This window comes from Alosa sapidissima, chromosome 3 (genome assembly GCF_018492685.1).
Source record: "Alosa sapidissima isolate fAloSap1 chromosome 3, fAloSap1.pri, whole genome shotgun sequence".
Lineage (NCBI taxonomy): Eukaryota > Metazoa > Chordata > Actinopteri > Clupeiformes > Clupeidae > Alosa > Alosa sapidissima.
Window position 1 is genome coordinate 33,818,632 of NC_055959.1, and position 27,500 is coordinate 33,846,131.

At 43.6% G+C, this 27,500-nt stretch overlaps 1 protein-coding gene and 1 long non-coding RNA gene across 2 annotated transcripts in view; one reads left to right on the forward strand and one right to left on the reverse strand.

Moving 5' to 3' along the window:
• The window catches only part of LOC121704898 (arf-GAP with dual PH domain-containing protein 1), a 48,377-nt gene that overhangs the window by 11,758 nt on the left and 9,119 nt on the right, over positions 1-27,500 (reverse strand). Inside the window, exons 2-3 of the mRNA XM_042085438.1 lie at positions 12,717-12,847; positions 8,270-8,361 (exon numbers count right to left, since the gene is read on the reverse strand). Of these exons, the coding sequence (XP_041941372.1) occupies positions 8,270-8,361; positions 12,717-12,847 (223 nt within the window). The remainder of the gene's footprint in view (positions 1-8,269; positions 8,362-12,716; positions 12,848-27,500) is intronic.
• The window catches only part of LOC121704900, a 6,500-nt gene continuing 976 nt past the window's right edge, over positions 21,977-27,500 (forward strand). The window contains exons 1-2 of the long non-coding RNA XR_006030679.1: positions 21,977-22,053; positions 23,393-23,397. This is a non-coding gene — a long non-coding RNA (uncharacterized LOC121704900). The remainder of the gene's footprint in view (positions 22,054-23,392; positions 23,398-27,500) is intronic.

A 27,500-nucleotide genomic window follows, 5' to 3' on the forward strand; every position in this document is an offset into this window, starting at 1 on the left:
AACACACACACACACGCACGCACACACGCATGCAAGCACACACACCTACACATACACACACAAACAAACACACACACACATACAGGCAGATTGAGACCAGGGTTATAAGTGAATGTGTGCATCATTGAGGAGGATGAAAACTATGGTGACAGACAGACTGGAACATGCCTGGACTCGGTGTGAATGAGAACGTTGATGCAGGCTTGATGCAGGTTGATGCTCTAAGGCTAGCCGCAGTAGCTAGCATCAGTAAACTGGTAAGTGAATGCAGTTAGCAGCATAGTGGAGATCTCTACAGACAGCAGCAGTGCTAGCTCTAAGGCTAGCCGCAGTAACTAGCTAGCATCAGTAAACTGGTAAGTGAGTACAGTTAGCAGGCTAGCTGCAGTAGCTAGCATCAGAAGCTCATGGGGTATTTCAATCTTAATTGGGAAGATAAGACTAAAAAGAAAAAGCTAAAGGTCATTACAGACAAATACCATTTAGAACAGTTGATAAAAGGCCCAACCAGGATCACTAAATGCTCAAGTACACAACTTGACCTAATTTTCTCTAATAAATGTGAAAGGATAACAAAAAGTTATAATCTGATTACTGGTTTGTCTGATCACAATTTAACTCTGGTGGCAAGGAAATTAACCAAAAAAAGATTTCAAAACACTACACCAACGCCACGCCACACAAACACTCTCTGTATACCTAAAAGTAAACAAAATATATTTGACAATGAGATAAACAATATTGACTGGAGTGACGTACTATCCTCTGAAGATCTGGAGCTTAGCTGTCAGATGTTTACATCAAAGATCAATGCTGTCAGAGATAAGTTCACTGTGAAAATCCAGAGAAAAAATAGAAACAAGACCAACCTGCCTTGGTTCAGTGAAAACCTATGGCAACTGATGAAAAATAGGGACACCACTTAAAAAAGGGCCATTAAGACTAAAAGAGACACTGACATTTTGGCTTACAAAGGTTTAAGGAACAAAGTGATTAATGAGCTTAGATTGGCTAAGTCACTTTTTTTTCTCCAACTTATGAACGAGGCTAAAGGTAATAGCAAAGACATTTGGAAAAGTATTAACAGCTTGACAAGGAGACCTCAACATCACTCACATGACATCCAGCTCACCATTCAGGGCAAAACAATAGACGATAGTGCTACAATTGCCTCCACATTTAACTCTTTTTTTATTGAATCTGTTTAGGAGCTAGGAAACAATTTCAGATTTATGGAACAGAACAGCAACTTGAATGCTGCAGGGTAGGGCTTTGACTTAGACATAGCCAGTGAAGAAGAAGTAAAGAAAGTGATCTGCTCGCTAAGGAACTCAAAAAGCAGATATGCTTTCCATCAGAACACAGTGTTCATTAAAAAAATGCAGCTACTTTAATTTCCCCTATTACTCACTTAGTAAACCTCTCCATTGCACATAGTTAATTTCCTAACAACTGGAAACATGCAATTGTGACTCCCATCTTCAAATCTGGAGACCGTCATGTAGTCAGTAACTACAGACCCATAAGTATACTGCCAGTAGTCTCTAAGATTGCAGATAAAGTGGTCATAAAACAGCTAAATGACCACATTAACAGCTGCAACCCTGGCTTAAACCCTGCCCAGTTTGGCTTTAGAAAACACTACTCTACAGAAACAGCCATCCTACACCTAACAGAGCATATCAGATTACACCTGGACAAAGGTGGAGTTGTTGGAGCTGTATTTGTAGACTTGCGTAAAGCCTTTGACACCGTTAATCACCGTTAACTTCAATCTTTCGTCTAAAACACTTGCCTGGATATTGTCATACCTATCCAACAGGGTGCAGTGTGTGAAAATCAAAGATGTGTGCTCTAGCAATTTGAAGTGCACAATGGGTGTACCTCAAGGATCTCAATTAGGCCCACTACTTTTTAGTCTTTACATCAATGACCTTCCACAGTACTGTCATGGAACAGAGGTACAACTATACGCCGACGACACTGTTCTATATACACATGCTAAATCAGCCCAGCTAGCAGCTGAGAAACTAGCCAGTGCCCTGGATAGAGTGGTTGAGTGGCTAGACCAATCTTGCCTTACTTTAAATGTAAGCAAAACAAAAGCCATGTTTTTTTTTTTTAAAACTAAGCTGCACACCCCAGAAGTAAACATCTGAATTAAGGGTGAACAAATTGAGACTGTCACTGAATTCAAATATCTTGGTGTTGTATTAGACTCAAACCTCAACTTCAAAAAACACATTAAGAAAATGACTAAAACTATTAAATACAACATGGCAAATTTTAGACAGATTAGATCCTCTCTGTCCACTGAGGCTGCAAAGATATTTCTCTATGCCCTCATTTTCTCACACATCTCATACTGTATTACCTGTTGGGGGCAGGCCAGTCCAACAACAATCAGGCCATTAGAATCTTTGTACAAACAGGCTCTGAAAGTATTTGACAAAAAGCCATTAAGGTATCATCATTGTGAAATACTATTCAAACACAATCTACTCACCTTTGAACATTTTAGAGTATTTTCAAATCTGTGCATAGCTTACAAAATTTTAAAAGGCTTGGCCCCTACCTGTCTGCGCCAATTTGTCTCCTACCATGCCGCTGACTCTGCTCTGGGACTCTGGGACTGCTGAACCCTTTCATTCTTCAGCCTTTGGACAGGCAGCTTTCTCTCTCAATGCCATTACCCAATGGAATACCATCCCAGACACTATAAAATGCTGTGGCTTGTTCAGTAGCTTTAAAACTAATCTAAAAAAATACTTAAAAATCTCTCAACAATGCACACACAATGTTAGTTAATCACTCCTCATAACTTTGGGTTAGGGTAGGTGTGTGTGTGTGCGTGCGTGTGTGTGTGAATTGGGGGGTGTTGAGTTGTGTGCGGCGCACGCCGCTACACCCCTGTGTTGCGTATATGTGTACCTGTGGAACAAATGTAACTTATTGATATTTGCTACATGTTTTTTTTTCACTTATTGAGCGATGTTTTGTTTTTAAAATGTTGTATTTGTATTTGTGCTTGTATATTGTATTTGTGCTTCCTGTGGGACTACAGATGTAAATTAGCCCAATGCTAACTCTGGTACAATGCATCAAATGTTTACATTTATGTTTTAATTGCACACTGTCCCTTACAAATAAATTGGGGGGAAAAAGAAAGTAAACTGGTAAGTGAATGCAGTTAGCAGCATAGCAGAGATCTCTATAGACAGCATAAAACATTATGTTAAGGTCAAAAAACTGTTAAGGGTGCATTTAAGAGACGTGCACATTGGTGTTAGCCTCCTTGCTAGCATGCTACTGTACATCTGAATCACTGATGCTCAAGCTACTGCTGGTTGCCTTTTTTACTTGGTCCACACCACAGAACTGCATAGCAGAGCAAGGGCAGCAAGAGCCAACAGTGTGGTTTATCCGTCAAAACTTGTTAATAAAGATATAACTCAAATGGCTCCATAGAGTGGCTTTTAGGTTCTCAATGGGGTACAGCATTTCAAAGAGAACCAAGCCGGCCTAAACATCAGCCAACACGCATCTGCTCAGATGTGTTTAAAAGTGGCAAGCTGCTTAATAAACAGAAGCTGCTATTAATAGTAGCCTAAAAGCAGGGTATTGCTGCTTAATAAACAGATGCTGGTACTAATAGTTGCCTAAAATCATGGTATTGCTGCTTAATAAACAGATGCTGGTATTAATAGTAGCCTAAAGGCAGGGTATTGCTGCTTAATAAACAGAAGCTGCTATTAATAGTAGCCTTGAAGCAGGGTATTGCTGCTTAATAAACAGATGCTGGTACTAATAGTTGCCTAAAAGCAGGGTATTGCCTAATTCTTAATAAACAGATGCTGGTATTAATAGTAGCCTAAAAGCAGGGTATTGCTGCTTAATAAACAGATGCTGGTACTAATAGTTGCCTAAAATCATGGTATTGCTGCTTAATAAACAGATGCTGGTATTAATAGTAGCCTAAAGGCAGGGTATTGCTGCTTAATAATGCTGGTACTAATAGTAGCCTAAAAGCAGGGACAATATTCCTAATTCTTAATAAACAGATGCTGGTATTAATAGTAGCCTAAAAGCAGGGTATTGCTGCTTAATAAACAGATGCTGGTACTAGTAGCCTAAAAGCAGGGCATTGCTGCTTAATAAACAGATGCTGGTATTAATAGTAGCCTAAAAGCAGGGTATTGCTGCTTAATAAACAGATGCTGGTACTAATAGTTGCCTAAAATCATGGTATTGCTGCTTAATAAACAGATGCTGGTATTAATAGTAGCCTAAAGGCAGGGTATTGCTGCTTAATAAACAGATGCTGGTACTAATAGTAGCCTAAAGGCAGGATATTGCTGCTTAATAATGCTGGTACTAATAGTAGCCTAAAAGCAGGGACAATATTCCTAATTCTTAATAAACAGATGCTGGTATTAATAGTAGCCTAAAAGCAGGGTATTGCTGCTTAATAAACAAATGCTGGTATTAATAGTAGCCTAAAAGCAGGATATTGCTGCTTAATAAACAGATGCTGGTATTAATAGTAGCCTAAAAGCAGGGGTATTGCCTAATTATTAATGCTCTGTATTTATCACACTCAGACAGGCTGTTTGAAACAGGTGCTTTTTATCAGACCATTTCATCGTACCACACCAATTCTAAGTCAGTCTTTCAGTCTATCTCAATTCTGCTTTTTACATTCTGTAATGTGGATTAGCAGATATTGTCCAGGTACACCGAGATAGAGGCCAACCTCATACCTCTTCTCAGTACTGTACGTAAGCTCACTGGAATCACAAACTACAGGAAGAGAAGACAAGCCAAGATCTCTCTCTCTCTCCCTTGCTCTCTCAATTCAATTCAATTCAATTCAAAAGTGCTTTATTGGCATGACAAATAGTTAGACATTTGTAAAGCAATTATTACATACATTGAACATACAGGTATAAGACATGGACATAACAACAGACAAGGAATGTATCAGTGAATTATGTGCCTAAACGGACATTTATATAGGCAGCCTATAGTATGAATTATCGTAATACAATTTCATTTTTAAACAGAGGGTAGTGAGGGTGCGCGTGTGTGTGGCTAGAGATACAGTATATCAGTGTGTGTGCGTGCGTGTGTGTTTCTGTGTGAGAATATGTACAAATGTAGGTTCGATTTAAGTCACTCACTGTCCCTCAGTTGGTGACAGGCAAGGATGTACTGGGCAGCTATGATACAGCTGGATTTGTCTTCACCCAAAATAAAAGGTAATTTGCTTTGGATTGGTAGAGTCATAAAATTAGGATATTTTTCTTCAAATTTTGGGAAGTAGATTTCACGGATTGCTTGAAATGTTTTGCATTCTGTTAAGAAATGGAGTTTAGTTTCAACAACATTGCCATTGCACTGCTTACAAAAGCGTTCCTCTTTGGGCAGCCAGGTTTTCTTGTGTCTGCCAGTTTCTATAGCTAAGCGGTGGTTGCTGAGTCTGTATTTCGTCAAAATGTTTCTCAAATTGGTTTCTTTAATTTTAGTCAGGTAATTTGCAAGTGTATATTCTCTGTTTAGGGCCAAATAGCATTGCATTTTGCTTTGTGATTTGGTTTTTAATTGCCAATATTGATAATAATTATCTTTTAAATATGAGGAAATTTGCTTTGGTGGAGTATGTTGGGTAATTTGGACCTGGTCTTGCACGCCTGGGGTGTTAGTATGTGTTAGTAGAAAAGGTTGGCTGTGGACCAGGTTGGTAGGAGAGGTCTTGTCTTTGCTCAACTCTTGGTATTGAAAGGCTTTGTAATGGAAAGAGTGTGGGTCACTTAATTTGAGGTGTTTCCAGAATTTGATTGCCCTTTTTTTAATTTTAATTAGAAGAGGATATTATCCTAATTCTGCCCTGCACGCATTGTTTGTTGAATGCTGATGGACTTTTAGGATGGTTTTGCAGAACTCAACGTGCAGGGTCTCAATTGGATGTTTTTCCCATTTATCCAATTCCTGATTTGTAAGTGGACCCCACACTTCACTGCCATAAAGGGCAATTGGTTCTATCACTGATGAGAATATTTTAAGCCAAATTTGGATTGGAATTTCAAAAGGAACTTGTCTTTTTATGGCATATAGAGCCCTGCGTGCCTTGTCTCTTAGTTCATTCACTGCCATGTTGAATATTCCATTGTACTTGATTCTAAGGCCTAGGTAATTATAATCTGTAACATGTTCAATTACTTGTGGTCCTAAGCTAAATGTATGCTCTCTTCCCTGATATCTGGATCCTTTTTGAAAGGTCATTATTTTGGTTTTGTTTGTATTAACTGCCAGGGCCCAGGTCTGGCAAAACTTTGGAAGCAGGTCTAGTTGAGTTTGGAGTCCTTTCTCCATTGATGAAAGAAGGACTAGATCATCTGCAAAGAGCAGGAATGTGGCCTCACTGTCGTGCAGAGTGGGTCCAGTGGCGGGTGACTTTTCCAGTATAGTCGCCAACTCATTTATATATATATTAAATAGGGTCGGGCTTAGAGGGCAGCCCTGCCTCACTCCGCACTCTTGAGGGATATATTGAGTTCATTTGGATCCAATTTTAATGGCGCATTTAGCTCCTGAATACATTGATTTTATAATGTCAAATGTTTTACCCCCTACACCACTTTCAATTTATTTGTAGAATAATCCATTGTGCCAAATAGAATCGAAAGCTTTTTTGAAGTCAACAAAACAAGAGAACAATTTATTTCGATTTTGGGTATGTTTTTCTATTAGGGTGTGTAGGGTGTAAATATGATCGGTAGTGCGATAATTTGGTAAGAATCCAATCTGGCTTTTACTCAAGACATTGTGTTTCATAAGACATTGTGTTTCATTCATTGCTCTCTCTCTCTCTCCCTCCCTTGCTCTCTCCCTCTCTCTCTCTCTCTCCCTTGCTCTCTCTCTCTCCCTTGCTCTCTCTTTCTCTCTCTCTCCCTTGCTCTCTCCCTCTCTCTCTCTTGCTCTCTCTCTCTCCCTTGCTCTCCCCCTCTCTCTCTCTCTTGCTCTCTCTCTCTCTTTCTCTCTCTCTCCCTTGCTCTCTTGCTCTCTCTCTCTCTCTCTACCTTGCTCTCTCTCTCCCTCTCCCTTGCTCTCTCTGTTTATTCCCATCCCAATCTGTTTTGCTCTGCTTGTGTCGGGTATTATCTGATTGTTATAGATTGAAGGCATTACTGCAGGTATCTAGGATATTAAAAAGAACACCTAAAACACAAACACACACACACACACACACAAATAATCAGACATACACACACACACACACTCCCGCATGCACGCGCGCACACACACACACATACACGCACACACACAAACTGCATTATCACTGTGGTCTGACATCCTTCCACTTTGCAGTTTTCTCTCTCTTCCCCTCTCTCTCTTCTCCTATCTTCTCTCTCTCTTTCTCTTGCTCTCTCTCTTCTCCTATCTTCTCTCTCTCTCTCTCTCTCTCTCTTCCCCTCTCTCTCTTCTCCTATCTTCTCTCTCTCTTTCTCTTGCTCTCTCTCTTCTATCTTCTCTCTCTCTTTCTCTTGCTCTCTCTCTCTCTTCTCCTATCTTCTCTCTCTCTCTTGCTCTCTCTCTCTCTCTTCTCCTATCTTCTCTCTCTCTTCCCCTCTATCCCTTCTCCTATATTCTCTCTCTCTTTCTCTTGCTCTCTCTCTTCTCCTATCTTCTCTCTCTCTTGCTCTCTCTCTCTCTCTTCTCTCTCTCTCTTGCTCTCTCTCTCTCTCTTCTCCTATCTTCTTCTGCATCTCTGCATCATTTGGTTTGAGCTGCTAACGGTGCCCCCATACCCCTGTTCTGTTTTCTCTCACAACCCCTACACTCTCTCTCTCTCTCTCTCTCTCTTTCTCTCATTCTCTTTTTCTCTCTCACGCTCTCTCTCTCTCTCACACACACTGTCTCTTCCTTCACCAGATAATGGGGGAAGTACTGTACCGATACCACATTTTTAGAACTGGTAGAAGAACTCCACTTACCAAACAAACACACACACACACACACACACAGTCTTCCTTCTTGAAAAAGTACATACATACACAATACACACACACACACACCACACACACACAAACCCACATACGCAGTCTTCCTTCTTAAAAAAGTACATTATTGCAAGAGCTTGAACAGCTACCACATGCACACAACACACAAACCCATGCACACAACACACAACCCCCCCCCCCCCACACACACACACACACACACACACACAGAGACAGTAAAATGTTTAGCTCAGGACCGCACCACTCACCTGCAGTCTGTGTGTTTGGGTCTGTAGTAGAAAGCAGGGACACTCTGTTCATACTTGGCTTTGGCCGCAAGGTTCCCCAGTGAGGTGACCAACTGAAAGACCACAGTGTGCACACACACACACACACACACACACACACACACACACACACACACACACACACACACACATGCTGTTTAACTATGGATTTATAGAATGTATATCGAACAAATAATGACTATATATATATATATATATATATATATATATATATATATATATATATATATATATATTATATACACACACACACACACCCTTGAGTGTACTGTCCTCTTGATGAGATTGGCCATGTCATTAATATGGCCCAGTGCCTGATGAAGTCCAATGCAGCATGATCCTGAGCAGCCCTAGCCTAGAGGATAGATAGCCTATAGCATCTTACAGGAGGCCCCCCTGTGTGTGTGTGTGTGTGTGTGTGTGTGTGTGTGTGTGTGTGTGTGTGTGTGCATGTGTGTGTGCGCCCCTCCTCATTAGGGATGAACGAGTGTGTCTGTCTGTCTGTGTGTGTGTGTGTGTGTGTGTGTGTGTGTGTGTGAGAGAAAAAGAGAAAGAAAGAGTGGGCGAGGGAGGAAGGAGTGACCTTCACATACACACCCTTCTGAGTTTGCATGCAGAGCAGGGAAAAAAGGGTTCAGATGGACCCGGCCATACCAGACACAACATCTGGAGGTAGCACACACACCAACGCACACACACACGTGCTCGCATGGAGCACACATACACACGCACGCACACACGCCTGCACGCTCGCACGCACGCACGGAATATATATACACCCACACACAGAAGACCCCTACAGACAGACAAACAGCTGTGGCATCTGTCTGTGGTCATTCCAAAAACCATGTCCATCTGAGGGATTACGTTGCCCCAATCCCAATCTTTGGCTGTTCTTTGGCTGAGAGACACACACACACACACACACACACAAACATACACACACATACACAAACTGACACAGACTCACACACACACTCACAAACAAACACAGACACACTCACTCTCTCTCTCACACACACACAAGCATACTCACGCACACAGACAGACACAAACACACACACACACAGGCACGCTCACACGCACACACACAGGCACGCTCACAAGCATACACACAGGCACACACACAAACACACACACACACACACACACACACACCCCTGAGTAACTGCAGACCTACGGAGCTCTCAGGTGGCCGTTGGCCCAAAACTCAAAGCTCTCCAAAGGATTACTGTAATCTGGGCATGCGTGTGTGTGTGTGTGTGTGTGTGTGTGTGTGTGTGTGCGTGTGTGTGTGTGTGTGTGCGTGTGTGTGTGTGTGTCTGTGTGTGTGTGTGTGTGTGTTTACAGACTTCAGAAGCTCTGAAAACATCATAAACTATGTGTCTGTATAAGAACATCCTTTGGAATTAGCAGGACCCATCTGGCCAGACCATCGATGTCCATTTGAGAGACTTTGAGTATGTGTGTATGTCCGTTTGAGAAACTACCGTATGAGTACGTGTAGATGTCCGTTTGAGAGGCTATGAGTACATGTAGATGTCCATTTGAGAGACTATGAGTACGTGTGGATGTCCGTTTGAGAGACTATGAGTACGTGTAGATCAGGGTTTCCGTTGTCCGGTAATTACCGGACATTGGTCAGAAAAAAATGAAATGTCCGACAAAATTAAATCTCTCCGATTGTCCGATTGAAATTGGCTATCCCGTCCCCTAACACAATCTGAATTTGAGAATAAGCCTTAATATGTAAGCCTATATTATATGTCCTCTGTCTATGTTTTTAAATGAACAGGCTCTACCGTTTGAAAAGTAAGCTATTAAACAACACGCATAGCTATGCTGCATTTCAAATAGGAAGCGCACGCTTAAAACGTCCATGTTAAACAACGAACAAATGAGTGAGGCGGTTCAAACATGGCCAGGCCCAGGCAGACTAGCCTTAAACGTTTTTTCAGAGGCCAGACGCGATGGATGATGATAAATTGGTAACGTCTGAAGCCTTAGATGTCCGGTCAACTCCACCACCACCAGATAAAAAGCAGAAGTGTCGGGCGTATCTGGCGAATCAGTGACATTGGAAGTGGAGTTGCGGGGGATGCGGCCGCTCCAAGACATTGTCATTCTCCGTGTAGCCTACACTGGACATGCAAAATGTTCTTTACCCAAAGCATACAGTAGGCCTATGCGTTCTCTGTCTATGATCTGCAGGGTTAGGGCCTCCTCGACGAGGAGATTACTGGTCCGCGGATAATTTCTGGCACAATTAAACGGTATCATTGAACCGCGGCCGAAAGAAAAAGAAACTAAACATTTCCCAGAATAGGAAACATTTCTTGATTTATTGTTATCAAATAAACAGGCATAGCATTAGGGGGTAGTGGTGTGAGCGCTCATTCTTGTATGTGCGCATCTGTGTAAGTTAAACAGTCACCACTGGAGATGTGGAGAACGTGGGTAGCAGCAACAAACAACGTAGCCTTTTTAAAACAACGAATGAAGTGGACTCTTGCTGTCCATGAAAAGATACTGGCTAGATCTTAGGCATGTTTAAGTTAGGCTAATGAACATGTTGCATTCTAGCTTGATTATGTCATTCTTAAGGTAGCCTATCTCCAGTTTTCCTCAATTTGACTAATTAAGAAGCGATAATATATTTGACCGGCATATCATCAAAATGTCCGGAAAACGAAAACTCTTTTTTTCTAGCGGAAACTCTGGTGTAGATGTCCGTTTGAGAGACTTTGAGTACGTGTGGATGTCCGTTTGAGAGACTACCGTATGAGTACGTGTAGATGTCCATTTGAGAGACTATGAGTATGTGTGGATGTCCGTTTGAGAGACTATAAGTATGTGTAGATGTCCGTTTGAGAGACTATGAGTAGGTGTAGATGTCCATTTGAGAGACTATGAGTACGTGGTAGGGCTGTTACTTTACGTTCGAAAATCGATTGCACAATCGATTGGACCAAACAACACAAGTTTCGAAAACTAAAATAGGGAATCAATTTTAACCAAATATGTACACTATTAATTTTAAACGAATTAAACAAATAAAAAGGACAGATGTAACAAAATTCACAAACAAGACTATAAGAATATAAAAGAATTCCGAAGTGCAGTAAGCATTGCGAAAGCTAAAAAGAAAATTCCCACCAATTTTACGCACCGGAAACAGCTGTTTCAATCAGCTGCTGTGCTGCTCGTGTTTTGCCAAAAAATGGAGGACAACGCGATCAACCCGTGCGACATGAGAGAGACGAGTGATAGGCCCTAATAACTTGAGGAGTTCGATGTGGAATTACTTCGGATTTTTGGTATATCAACCTATGGAGAAGAACAAAGCGGTAGGCTATGCAAACTGTGCAATCGAGTTCTATGTAGGCAAAATTTGTTTGACATTTCTAATCGTAAACACAGACACAGATACGTTGTTGAAGACTGCAGTAATGTTTGTCACTGATGTAATGGCAGTCCACTCGGCTTATTGTTTTTCGAGAATGTTGCACTCCTGTTTGTCATTGTGCGCGAAACTTCACGCCAATAAATCATCAGAAATATTGCTGGCTTGCGTCTACAAGCGCCCTCTTTACGTTAATGCCTGTTAGTTGTTTGTGGATTGGCCTATATTTGGCGTTGAAAATGGAAACGTCTTTAGACATGAAAAATCGATTTTACAATCGATTCAATGAACACTTATGTCTCAAAAATCGAACACGATTTTTTCACAAAAGTGACAGCCCTAGTACGTGGGGATGCCGTTTGAGAAACTATCGTATGAGTACGTATGGATGTCCATTTAAGAGACTATGAGTACGTGTGGATGTCCGTTTGAGAGGCTATGAGTACGTTTGGATGTCCGCTTGAGAGGCTATGAGTACGTGTAGATGTCCGTTTGAGAAACTACCGTATGAGTACGTGTGGATGTCCGTTTGAGAGGCTATGAGTACGTGTAGATGTCCGTTTGAGAGGCTATGAGTACGTGTAGATGTCCGTTTGAGAGGCTATGAGTACGTGTAGATGTCCGTTTGAAAGACTAACGTATGATGACGTGTGGATGTCTGTTTGAGAAAAAAATGATGACGTGTGGATGTCTGTTTGACTGGCAATGTTTTGCAATAAATGCTGTTCTGACATTCTCAGGGGGGGTCTGACCTAAGGAGCTAGGCTAGCATGCAGCAGCCAGAAAAGTTGTGGGTTCAATTCTTGGCTTCCACCATTGTGCATTTGAGCAAGGCACTTAACCCCAAATTCCTCCAGGGACAATGGACTTTGTAATATAATTTAAATATATAAGTCACTTTGGATAATAGTGCTAAATTAATAAATGTAAATGTAAATAAATGTAAATTTAGGTCTGGGAAGTCAGGAAAGATATGTACACACACACACACACACACACACACACCTCCACTTCTGCGGTCTCCCATGCGGGGTCCTGGACGGCCTTTAGGCGGCTGATGTTGGGGAGGCTGCGGTGGAGGAGAGAGCAGCCCTGACACAGGAACACCCCCAGAGTCACCGACACCCAGTCAGGGTCTGAGAGAGGGAGGGAGAGGGAGAGAGAGAAGGATGGAGGTAAGGTGAGAAAGAGAGAAGGAGAGAGAGAGAAGGATGGAGGGAGGGTGAGAGAGAGGAAGAGAGAGAAGGATGGAGAGAGGGAGAGAGAGAGAGAGAGAGAGTAGGATTGAGGGAGGGTGAGAGGGATACAAGGGAAGAGAGAGAAAGAATCGTTCATTAGAACATGTCTTAATGTTTCATCCTAGTGATCAGGCCTGGTTCATATTACAACACTGCACAGTAACTCAGCAGCACGTAGAGGAAGAACACTCCAGCACTACTGTGTTCTCCTACTGTACACACACACACACACACACATATACACCAGGCTAGTGCAAAATTCCAGAATTGAATTGAAACTGGCTCTTCAATTCCAATTCAATTCTTGAATTTCACTTGCATTTCAATTGAGGTAGCAAACAGGAAGCAGAATTGCAATTCGAATTGTGCACAACCCTGATACACACACACACACACACACACACACACACACACACACAGAGCATTATGACTCAGCCATACACACACACACACACACACACACACACACACACACACACACATACATAACAAACACACACACACACACACCCACACACACACACATACAGTGTACACACACACACACACATACACACACAGAGCACCATGACTCAGCCACACACACACACACACACACACACACACAGAGCAGCATGACTCAGCCAAACAGCAATGAGGAGCTGGACTGTCACTGGGGCAGAACTACAGCAGTGCCCATATAGAACTAGAACTACCGATTTGAACCAGAACTACATATTAGAACCAGAACTACATTAGAACCAGAACTACAGCACACTGACTACTGTACGTATATTTACAGTCATTGCTACAGCAGGAGCCAGATATCAGACCCAAAACTACAGCAGGAGCCAGAAATCAGACCCAAAACTACAGCAGGAGCCCAATATCATACCAAAACACAACATTCACACACACACACACACATCCTTTCCACAAGTCGGAAAGCAAGCAGTCACAGCAACCAGAGTTATGTTACCCAGAATCACAGCAATGCCCAGATGTCATAAATCCATATGTGGTCAGTGGTCAGATATCATAATTGCAATCGCATTGCAAATCAACTCGGTGACTACAAGCAGCTGCCAAAATTAGTGTTTGTTGTGGTAAAACAATTCCAAGATTCCGAGAACTTGTTGTGGAACTGGTTGCCATAACGACACCACCCCATCCACACACACACAGACACTTGTAGGAGTTAAAGCCGCAGCAGGGCCACATCTGGGCCGGGCCAGGGCCTGATGGGTTTCTGAGTCAGCATTACAGACTATCGTATCGTAGGGCCGAGGCAGAGGGGCTTTTTCTAGAAAGATCCTTCACAGAGACAGCCATTGGTTCTAACGGGGTGTGAAGGAGGCCATCCACATCAGGTCCTGCAGCCTCTCCCATAAACGAGATCATGGACGCCACCACCTCCCGAGAGTCTACAACAAGCCTCCGTCACATGACCACTTCAGGGTCACCTGAGGTCATGTGTCAACCTTTCCTTCACAGGGAACAAGCGTCGCCGTTGTGGCACGAAAGCTTTGGGCTGTTCCGTCTTTAGCAGTGAGTATTGGTCTAGAATTAGTTTTCCTCTATGAGGCGTTTGGGCTGTTACGTCTTTAGCAGTGAGTATTGGTCTTGAATACGCTTTACTCTATGAGACGTTTGGGCTTTTAGCAGTGAGTATTGGTCTTGAATACGCTTTACTCTATGAGGCGTTTGGGCTTTTAGCAGTGAGTATTGGTCTAGAATTAGTTTTCCTCTATGAGGCGTTTGGGCTGTTACGTCTTTAGCAGTAAGTATTGGTCTTGAATACGCTTTCCTCTATGAGGCGTTTGGGCTGTTACGTCTTTAGCAGTGGGTATTGGTCTAGAATTAGTTTTCCTCTGAGACGTTTGGGCTGTTACGTCTTTAGTATTGGTCTTGAATATGCTTTACTCTATGAGACGTTTGGGCTTTTAGCCGTTGAGTATTGGTCTTGAATACGCTTTCCTCTATGAGGCGTTTGGGCTTTTAGCAGTGAGTATTGTTGGGCTTTTAGCAGTGAGTATTGGTCTTGAATACGTTTTCCTCTATGAGACGTTTGGGCTTTTAGCAGTGAGTATTGTTGGGCTTTTAGCAGTGAGTATTGGTCTTGAATATGTTTTCCTCTATGAGACGTTTGGGCTTTTAGCAGTGAGTATTGGTCTTGAATATGTTTTCCTCTATGAGACGTTTGGGCTTTTAGCAGTGAGTATTGGTCTTGAATACGTTTTCCTCTATGAGGCGTTTTTTCTCTTCTCCCTGTCCAGCATACCTCCGTCATCCTGCTGCTGATGCAGTCGCCACGGTAACACACAGCTGAATCATCCTCCCTCTGTAAGCTGATGCTGCATCTCAGCAGCCAGATGTCTCTCTGGGTTAAAGGTGCAGTCTGCTAATTTGTTAATATTGAAACTCAAAGGCCAATCAAATGCCACATGTCTCTTCTGTTCTCTGATGCTCCTGAGGTGCTGATTGGCTGTGGTTGTTTATGGCTTGTTTGTTTGTTTGTTTCCTGTTTACAGAGGCAGAGCTGCGTATGTCCACCTGCAGCAAACCCTGAGTGGACAAGCACCAGGAGCGACATTAGATCAAAGGTGTATGGGACCATGGACATGACCCAGTATGGGATCATATGGGATCGTATGGGATTATATGGGATCATGGACATGACCCAGTATGGCTCTATATGTGAGCATGGACATGACCCAGTATGGCTCTATATGGGAGCATGGACATGACCCAGTATGGCTCTATATGGGAGCATGGACATGACCCAGTATGGGATCATATGGGATCATATGGGATCATATGTGAGCATGGACATGACCCAGTATGGCTCTATATGAGAGCATGGACATGACCCAGTATGGCTCTATATGGGAGCATGGACATGACCCAGTATGGCTCTATATGTATGGGATCATATGGGATCATAGACATAGCCCTGTATGGGATTATATGGGATCATAGATATGGCCCTGTATAGGATTATGAAGAGGACTGCATCCTTATGCTGTCATGCTGTACTGTAGGTTGTAACAGCAAACACACACACACACACACACACACACACACACACACACACACACACCCCACAACAGTGCAGACATTGCTAAACTGTCCTATAAACCTGACCACACACCACCCACCCACCCACACACACACACACACAGCAGACTCACACACTCAAGTGGGCTTTCTTACAACGGCCACTGTGCATTATACATGCACATACTGTACACAGAGCCTGCTCAAACTCACACACACTTTCACAAACACATACACTCTCACAGCAATGCATGCACCTCTGCTACTGAGATGACACACATGAACGTGTGTGTGTGTGTGTGTGTGTGTGTGTGTGTGTGTGTGTGTGTGTGTGTGTGTGTGTGTGTGTCTCACCAAACTATAGTGAGACCAGTCTAGGTTGAAGAGAGGAAACTGTGTAATGCACTGACTACACTGACCACCAAACCACACAAACGTAAAAAGCTATCCACACACACACACAGACACGTGCACACGTGCACACGAGCACACACACATACACACACACATACACACACACACACACACACCTACACACACACATGCACACCCGCACGCACACACACACACACACACACACACACTATCCCCCCCCACACACACACCCGCACACATACACACACAGATACACACACACACACACATACACACACAGATACTGTACACACACACACACATACACACATGCATGCACACCCACACACACACACACACATACACACGCACACACACACACGCACCAGATAAATGCAGCCATTGAATCGATTCTTTTGTAGAAGAGAATCTACAACTTGCTATTCAATGCATAGGTGCATGAACGGAGATGGTGTGTGTGTGGGGGGGGGACAGAACTAAATAAAAAGGAGTGAGAGTGAGAGAGAAAAAAAGAGAAAGACAGAGAGAGAGAGAGGAGAGGAGGAAGTAATAAAGCCATGTTCACACCAGACTTTCCGGTTCCTTTCTGTTCTATGTGCCATTATCATGAGCACAAATGAGGACACACACACAGACATACACACACACACACACACACACACACACACACATTCACGTTCAGTGAAGAGTGAAGACACAGGGAACTCCAGACTATATAAAGATCCCAAATGCCCTCAGCTACGCCACAGAGCGGTCATCAGAGCTGCTGGACAAGGACATGGACTTCACACACACACACATACTTTAGAGACGCACACACACACAAACACACACACACAGACACATTTTAGAGACGCACACAAACACACACACACACAAACACACACACTTTAGAGACGCGCGCACACACGCGCACACACGCGCACACACACACACACACACACACACACACACACACACACATAAGAGACGCACACACACACACACACACACACACACACACACACACTTTAGAGACGCACACACCCTGACAGAGACGCACACACACACACTTTAGAGACGCACACACCCTGACAGAGACGCACACACACACACCAACACACACACTTCGGAGACGCCACTCCCTAACAGAGACGCACACACACACACACACACACGACACACACACACACACACTTCAGAGATACCACTGCCTGACAGAGACAGACACAAACACACACACACACACCACACACACACACACACACACACAGACGCCACTGCCTGACAGAGACGGATTTGATACTGCAGTGTTTGCCAATTGCTTACACACTTTTTGCAGAATGTGGCTCATTATGTCAAAACTCACACACAAGCCCAATAAGACACAGCACTTGTAGATAAATAAGTCACATCTATGGCAAACTGAAACACTGGAATCTAAACTTAAAGGCGCTCTAAGCGATGTTACGCCGTTTCTAAGCTAAAACCTTTTTGCCACATACAGCAAACATCACCTCACCATCCGCTAGCTGTCTGTGCCCTGAATACACTGTAAAGAAAATGCGGTCTCTGTGGACAGCCCAGGCTCCAAAAACGGCAACCAAAACAACCTGGTCCAGCCTGGACCATAAAAACATTAGAAATCGTTACTAAGCCCCGCCCCCCATTGTTACCGTGGGAAACTCGGACAAACAAACCAGACTTTATTACAAATACATTATCTCCCTCCACGACTCCGTTTGGGATTCCGGCCATTGGCCTCGCTTGCAATTCGACCCCGAGCCAATCAGCGAGCAGGAGGCGGGAGTTGTGAGAGACGACGTTGAGATTCTGCGCTGTGTTTGAATTGTAGTCCTCGAGGAGTTGGCAATGGCATAAGTTAATGAAGCAATTCAGTCAGTGCTGGCTATGCTTCCAAATATTCAGGAATTGAAGTCCGAACAAAAGCAGTGTTTGACACATTTTATTTCGGGCAAAGATGTCTTGGCCCTACTCCCTACGGGATTTGGAAAAAGTTTGATTTGTATCGCGCAGTAGCCTCGATATTAAATTACAGCATGTGCGGCAGACCCGGTATGAACGAAGCGGCGTGTGTTTCAAAGATCACATCTAGCTTTGACAACTGGGATGATATTGTAGCGTCGAGGCTCTTTGCCCCCGTGTTGGGCTTTCCCCTGTGTTCCCCTGTGTCTTCTGTTTTCCCGGCGTGTGCGCATGTGTGTGTGCGAGTGTTTGTGCCTCCCTCTCCCTCCTGTGTCATATAATGTGTCAATGAGTTCTGATGTGTTTTGATTGGGGGGAGGTGTCCGGGAGGGAATATTTAGGGGTTCGGATAGGTTAGCGATTGATAAGGGGAGGGAATAGAATAGGGGGTTCTAAGACGTCTAGAAAGTTTAGTCAGAGTAGAACTGGATTACGTGCGAGTGAGTTGTGTTGCGTTGTGTTGTTGGCCGATGAGTGTGAATGATGAGTGATTGAAACCGTGATTTATCAGCGATCAGTTTGTTGTTTTGTAGTGGACACCTCCTGTTGCCCGTGCACTAGTCTGTACATCTATAGGAAATAAATTACCGGAGTTTTGGAACGATATATCAGCCTCCCCGTCTCCTAACTTCTCATCGGCGTTACAATATGTTATCTTCAACCTTAGCCTACTGTCGAATAGTAGCCTAATCTGCTATTTGCTATTCTTCCACTAACTCTTAAATTTGTATCGCAAAGCTGGCATCGGTCATTAACATCCATCTTGTTCGCTCTGGTGGGGAATGGTTGTTGTAGGCAACGCACACAATTTCTGGTGAGCGTTGTAGTGTAGCTTACTTCACGATCGAGCTGGCGCATAACATACGTCACGGCCAAACGTTAGCGATTGGGTGAAATCAGATCCAATCGTTTCAAACTTCTACAGAGTCCACGCATCCAGCTTGCAAACGTTCGTCAATAGCCGAGATCCCAGACCGTTGTAGAAGTGAAGTGTACCAAGGGGATGGCCAATAGCCAGACTAATATCAAACATACTTTGAGGACGTTTTCACAATATTCTTTTTATTAGAATATTGTAAAAAGGTTCAATATTGAAGACACCTGGTGCCACACTCTAATCAGCTAATTAACTCAAAACACCTGCAAAGGCCTTTAAATGGTCTCTCAGTCTAGTTCTGTAGGCCACACAATCATGGGGAAGACTGCTGACTTGACAGGTGTCCAAAAGACGACCATTGACACCTTGCACAAGGAGGGCAAGACACAAAAGGTAATTGCTAAAGTGACTGGCTGTTCACAGAGCTCTGTGTCCAAGCACATTAATAGAGAGGGGAAGGGAAGGAAAAGATGCACAAGCAATAGGGATAACCGCACCCTGGAGAGGTTTGTGAAACAAAACCCATTCAAAAATGTGGGGGAGATTCACAAAGAGTGGACTGCAGCTGGAGTCAGTGCTTCAAGAACCACCACGCACAGACGTATGCTAGACATGGGTTTCAGCTGTCGCATTCCTTGTGTCAAGCCACTCTTGAACAAGAGACAGCGTTAGAAGCGTCTCGCCTAGGCTAAAGACAAAAAGGACAGGACTGCTGCTGAGTGGTCCAAGTTCAAAGATTCAAGAGGCACAGAATCCACGTTGCTTGAAGTCCAGTGTAAAGTTTACAGTCAGTGATGGTTTGGTCACCTGCTGGTGTTGGTCCACTGTGTTTTCTGAGGTCCAGGGTCAACGCAGCCGTCTACCAGGAAGTTTTAGAGCACTTTATGCTTCCTGCTGCTGACCAACTTTATGGAGATGCAGATTTCATTTTCCAACTTGTTTTTCCGCTCACAGGTGCTAGGGGGAAGCAAGACGGCCACCATTCAACTCCAAACAAGTCATATAACCATTCCAATGACTCCGAAGCTGTTAAGTTCATGTAAATTCTGCATATTAAGCTAAAAAGCCTGCATAGTTCGCCTTTAAGGACCATGGTATCCCTGTTCTTAATTGGCCAGTAATTTCGCCTGACCTTAACCCCATAGAAAATCTATGGGGTATTGTGAAGAGGAAGATGTGATACGCCAGACCCAACAATGCAGAAGAGCTGAAGGCCACAATCAGAGCAACCTGGGCTCTCATAACACCTGAGCAGTGCCACAGACTGATCGACTCCATGCCACGCCGCATTGCTGCAGTAATTCAGGCAAAAGAAGCCCCACCTAAGTATTGAGTGCTGTACATGCTCATACTTTTCATGTTCATACTTTTCAGTTTGCCAACATTTCTAAAAAACTTTTTTTTTGTATTGGTCTTATGTAATTTTCTGAGATACTGAATTTGGAATTTTCATTAGTTGACAGTTATAATCATCAAAATTAGAAGAAATAAACTTTTGAAATATATCAGTCTGTGTGTAATGAATGAATATAATATACAAGTTTCACTTTTTGAATGGAATTACTGACATAAATCAACTTTTTGATGATATTCTAATTATATGACCAGCACCTGTATGTCTGCGGTTCTATTTCACGTCTGAGGTTCTATTGTATGTATGCGGTTCTATTGTATGTCTGCGGTTCTATTGTATGTCTGCGGTTCTATTGCACGTCTGAGATTCTATTGTATGTCTGCGGTTCTATTGCACGTCTGAGGTTCTATTGCATGTCTGCAGTTGTATTGTATGTCTGCGGTTCTATTGCACGTCTAAGGTTCTATTGTACGTCTGAGGTTCTATTGTACGTCAGCGGTTCTATTGCACGTCTGAGGTTCTATTGTATGTTTGCGGTTCTATAGTATGTCTGCGATTCTATTGCATGTCTGCGGTTCTATTGCATGTCTGAGGTGTGCGCCTGACTGTCTGGCTATCTGTCATATTTGTCAAGTTCTCCAGTGAATCAAGCGGTCTGAAGAGAGGGAACAGAGAGATGAGGAAAGGATAGGGGGAGGAAGAGAGAGATGAGGAGAGGACAGGAAAGGATAGGGGGGGAAGAGAGAGGAGATGAAAGAAGAGGAAATGATAGGGGGAGGAAGAGAGAGATGAGGAGAGGAGAGGCAAGGATATGGACTTTGGTCTTTTTAATATGTGACAGACGAACAAAAAGACAAAAAGAGAGAGGAAAGGGGGGGGGGGGGTTGTGTGACAAAGAAGTGAACTTTGTTCCTTTTATTACCTGAGACTGGTGCTGCCATTCTTCTCAACCAAGTGCAAAGATGGGTGTGGTGAATGAACACACACACACACACAAAGAGAGACACTGAGATACTCCTTTGTGAAGGTCACCTCAACTGAAAATACATTGCTTTTCTCCTTACACGTACCCACTACCCACACACTAGACACACACACACACACTAAACTCCAGGTAGAGCATGTATTGAGACACAATCCTCCAGTGACCCCTAAAAGCACATATCAGTCTGGCTCCAGTAGTCAGCGTGTCACCACACAGGGAGGCTGTACACACACACACACACACACACACACACACACACAGAATAACATTGAAACACTGCTCATGCAACTGACCTCACACCCTTGTAATTACACACACACACCACACACAGGGCCGGTGGAAGGCATGGGCATTCTGGGCAATTGCCCTGGGGCACCACAGCGTGGCGAGCTATAGGCTACAACATTGAGAACACACTGATTGTCAAGTAATGACATAGACGGTTTAAATGCGGGAGCAGTACAGTAATTCATTTTCAGTGATATCGGTTAAATAACAGTCATGAATGAGACGTTCAAAGCCTAGTGCTGCAGAATACAGAAAAGTGCACAGGACAGGTTGAAAAACGTTTCTCCCGCGTAGGGGTGATCTTCAGCCTGAATCATCAGGTTGCTAGCAGTGGAACGTAGCAGAGGGACCACAATGTAATAGCCTAAGGTAAAATCTGAATCTCACCATGTCACCGAATCAGGGGAGCAATGAGCCTGTTTCCCCGCAATAAGATGGTCCTATCGCAGGGTGATATGAGATAGCGACACTCGAACTGCGTTCCTAATGTCACGTTTATGCACACCTTACAGACGGCATCATATTAATTAGGTAGTCCGATTTCTGTATAATAGCCTGTAATAATAATATGTTTATGTTACGTGAAAAGCCTAACTGCTTAATTGTAGGCTACCATTTTTTCTGTGAGGCCTCGCAATCGCAATAGTCCCGCAACATTTTTTTTATTTTTCCTTGCGGTCCAGTAACGCTGGAAAGTAGCACTGTTGAGCTCCCCCACATTGAAACCAGCCCCGATCTGCACGCTGCAGTCAGGGGCTTTTGGGAAGGTAGCACACAGTCGAAAGTGGCACGCAGTCTAATGAGGGCTACATATTCCTATTTCGCCCAGGGCCTTCCGCCGGCCCTGACCACACAGAATAACATTGAAACACTGCTCATGCAACTGACCTCACACCCTTGTAATCACACACACACACACACACACCACATACAGAATAACATTGAAACACTGCTCATGCAACTGACTTACACACTTGTAATTACACACACACACACACACACACACACACACACCACACAGTGTATATAGTATATATACTCTTTTGATCCCGAAATTATTGCAGTACTTGGACAGGATTATTCATGTTTTTCTTTCATCTTTTTCATTTACATTATTAGTAATTATTACTTACATTATTATTAGAAAGCTTAATCACAGACCACTGTACAAACTATTACTATTTAGAATGTACAGTGCTGTGCATAAGTTAAGACATTTATTTATATAATGACATTTATTTATTTACGATATATGATACATTAAAAAATAATTGATGTCCTTAAAGGTTTGATTTTTCCTATTTTTTTTTAATTAAGGCATTAAGACAAAAGGCAAAAGATGTTTTTTATTCCTCCCTTTAGTCAATTTCAACATGGGTGTCTTAACTTTTGGACAGTACTGTATATACTATATAAACTCCTCTTTCATGTCATTACACTGTATTGGTGCTGTGCAAGTCGAATTGAGTACCTGTCACTTTAAGGCCGTGACAGCCCGTGAGGCTTGCTTGATTCTCACTGTTTTAAGCTGACTTAGTAACGTTGTTGTGCATCATGCATAAGAATATGTGGATGAAATGAATTATGTTTTCCATGTCATTTGGTAAAATAAATGCTCAAAAACTCAAAATAAATCTATCTTGGATTATAGGAGATAAGTGTCTTGTATCATTTCTATAATTTTGGTGAGCTCTACAGGAATTAACAACTATCTCCAGATGTAAATGGTTGCGTATCCTATTACTCAAATTCAATTAAACCCACCAATAGGCTAGACCTTAGTTTCACAGCCTAGGTAAATAAGATACAGGTACATAAAAGGCCATGTCCATATACAGATTTCCCTCACGGGATCAAAAGAGTATATATACTTATAGATCATAGACACAGCCTATTTCAGGGACTAGTACCTCCTTTCTGTCTCTATCAAAGAGTAAAACATCAGGGGTGTTAGGGATGTTACAAAACACACCATCAGAGCTGTACACACACACACACACACACACACACACACGCACAAACACAGACACTCTAGAGTTCACCCACCCACGTCCATTGGAAAGGTGTCCTTGTGCTCTTTCCACAGCATTCAATTCTGTAGTGCATTTGAATTCAGTATCAATTGAACAGAAGGCGTCTTTTACCTCTCTCACACACACACACACACACACACACACACACAGAGACACAAGTACATGCACACACAGACAAAGAGAGCAGAGTGTGTGGGTGGGGCCCAAAGGCTCCACAAGGCGAGCACACACACACTGCAGAGAGGCTAATTAGCCCGGCTGAGATAACGAGGCCATTAATTGATTTGTTAATCGCCAACGGTGACTGTTTGTGTTCACTATGGGCCTTTTGGGCCAGTGAAGGGCTCCATTATCTGGTTGAGTGCACCACACCAGTCAGAGCATGCACACACACACACACACACACACACGCGCACACACACGCACACACACGCACACAGACATGCATGTACACATGCAGACACTGGGCCCTATCATGACAGTCAAAACGGCATCGTCACTCGTCAAAAGTTTATTAGGACGCCAAATTTAGTAGGATGTGTCCAGTCCACATTGGGAGGGGTTTCGTTATCAAACGTCGAGCACATGGCGCAACAAGGTGTTCCTAGGTTTTTTAATCAGTCATGGGTGTGTTTGGGGCTTACTGTAACATCATTTAAACCAATGAGAGTGACATCTGTCATTCCCTTTAACGGCGCAAAGCGCGATGTCAAATAAATGCATCGGTATTTTGACATTCAACGGCGCATTTGAAGGAGGCTGCTTGCGAGACCATATGGAATAGTCATTCCACTAAACCATGCTTTACTAAAACCTAGCAAAGCCTTCATGCATTTGCACTCCTCTATTATTTGAACTCATTGGCAAAGTGAAACTAACTTCACCATGGTGTCAGTCAACGACAAGACAGTTATATGCAGTTACTTTCACTATTGACTGACAATGGGTTACCATCGAAAACATAGGCTGGAAAAAGCAACACTTACCCTAATATTGCTCAAATGATTATCCTGCAGAGGAGTTGCTTATATCTCGTGACAGTGCATCTTCAGCTGTGCTCCATACGTGTCTCTCGCATCTCCCCTAATCACTTTTAACTGTCATTACCAATTTGCAAATGATGGTGAATAACTACTCATCATGAGATGTACAGTATTTTGTAATATCTTTATTCTAATTATGTTTCCCATTGTAATCGTGCAATCTGTAATGTTTTGCTTGGACGTGGCTGGTGTGACTTAAAGTTTGTTAAAAGTCCATTGCATTTTCATGGGCAACATCAAAAATGTCATTATAGTCTGAGGTAAACATGTTTTCTTTCTTCTGCTGTGTTTCTGACCTTCTTTTGGCGTTCTTTTTCAAAGCCTTCAAAATTTTTCCTCCTTTATTATATCTTGCTTGTGGCACAGAGGAATTCTAGCCCTATCCTAGAATTCCTCCACTTTCTCCACTGTTCTAGTAGCAGCTAGCCTAACGGCCTCTACACACAGTTTCGTGCGTTGCAGTGCTGAAGACGCATCCCATTCACTTTACATGGGCATCATCCGTTGCCGAACTGAATTGTGGGTCCGTTGCTTCACGTTTCTCCCGTCGCTCGCGTTGAGAAGTTCAGCTGTTGCTGCACCGACAGACGGCACCGGCTAATCAAGCCAATCGACGGACGGTACCAACCAATCAAATTACGGTTATACTTCAAGTCATTTGCATAGCTACCTAACTGTCTCCTTCTGCTGCAAATGACAATGGAGGAGCTGAGCTGTTTAGAAGGCTGCTGTTTTGCTCCTGTAATATTATCCTAAGTGGTTATCAAATACAACTTTCTTCTATTTGATACCATCTCATACAGGAACTGTATACACTAAACACTCGGTGAACAGTTGTCTGAGTCTGTGTGTAATTCTGTTCAATGTGCTCAACATGTGCTCAACTTCAGCAGTACTGTATGCTTCTGCTTTCTTGAGAAAGCTTAACAGTTTTGTAAATGTAAATCAGGTTTATAGGCCAAGTATACTTGCGTATACAAGGAATTTGATCTCTGCATTTATCCCATCCGTGAATTAGTGAACACATAGAGTGCACAGTGAACACACAGTGAGGTGAAGCACACACTCACCCGGAGCAGTGAGCTGCCTTGCACTCAGGGAGCAGTGAGGGGTTAGGTGCCTTGCTCAAGGGCACTTCAGCCGTGGATATGGGCATGGGAGAGCAGTGAGGGGTTAGGTGCCTTGCTCAAGGGCACTTCAGCCGTGGATATGGGCATGGGAGAGCAGTGAGGGGTTAGGTGCCTTGCTCAAGGGCACTTCAGCCGTGGATGTGGGCATGGGAGAGCAGTGAGGGGTTAGGTGCCTTGCTCAAGGGCACTTCAGCCGTGGATGTGGGCATGGGAGAGCAGTGAGGGGTTAGGTGCCTTGCTCAAGGGCACTTCAGCCGTGGATGTGGGCATGGGAGAGCAGTGAGGGGTTAGGTGCCTTGCTCAAGGGCACTTCAGCCATGGATATGGGCATGGGAGAGCAGTGAGGGGTTAGGTGCCTTGCTCAAGGGCACTTCAGCCGTGGATGTGGGCATGGGAGAGCAGTGAGGGGTTAGGTGCCTTGCTCAAGGGCACTTCAGCCGTGGATATGGGCATGGGAGAGCAGTGAGGGGTTAGGTGCCTTGCTCAAGGGCACTTCAGCCGTGGATATGGGCATGGGAGAGCAGTGAGGGGTTAGGTGCCTTGCTCAAGGGCACTTCAGCCATGGATATGGGCATGGGAGAGCAGTGAGGGGTTAGGTGCCTTGCTCAAGGGCACTTCAGCCATGGATATGGGCATGGGAGAGCAGTGAGGGGTTAGGTGCCTTGCTCAAGGGCACTTCAGCCGTGGATGTGGGCATGGGAGAGCAGTGAGGGGTTAGGTGCCTTGCTCAAGGGCACTTCAGCCATGGATATGGGCATGGGAGAGCAGTGAGGGGTTAGGTGCCTTGCTCAAGGGCACTTCAGCCATGGATATGGGCATGGGAGAGCAGTGAGGGGTTAGGTGCCTTGCTCAAGGGCACTTCAGCCATGGATGTGGGCATGGGAGAGCAGTGAGGGGTTAGGTGCCTTGCTCAAGGGCACTTCAGCCGTGGATGTGGGCATGGGAGAGCGGTGCTCAACCACTTCCCCTGCCCGCATTTGTTCCTACTGGTCGGGGATCGAACCAGCAACCCTTTGGTTACAAGCCCGAAGCCCTAACCAGTAGGCCATGGCTGCCCCTATTTGCTGTATGATATGAGACAAATCGTCCCCTTAGAATTATAGGGTTCTATCTACGTTCTGAGTAGTTCTGAGATATTGAGCTTCAAAGTTTTAGAATTCCATAGAGTTATACTGATAAGTGGAACAAACCTCTTCAGATATAATGTCCAAAAATGCATACAACTACAAGAAACACCTCACCTCACCTCACCTCATCTTCTTAAGGTGTCACAGAATAAGAATATGTAATTAACTCAATTTTGACAAAAATGTCAGATAGAACCTTATAATTCTAAGGGGACGAAATGTTAAGAAATGCTCAGTGAAAGTTTAAAACACTAGTACTATTACAACCAGGCAACATTCAGAAATGACCTGGCTTCATTTTTAGTTTTTTATTTATAGCTTTTATCAAGAATGGAACA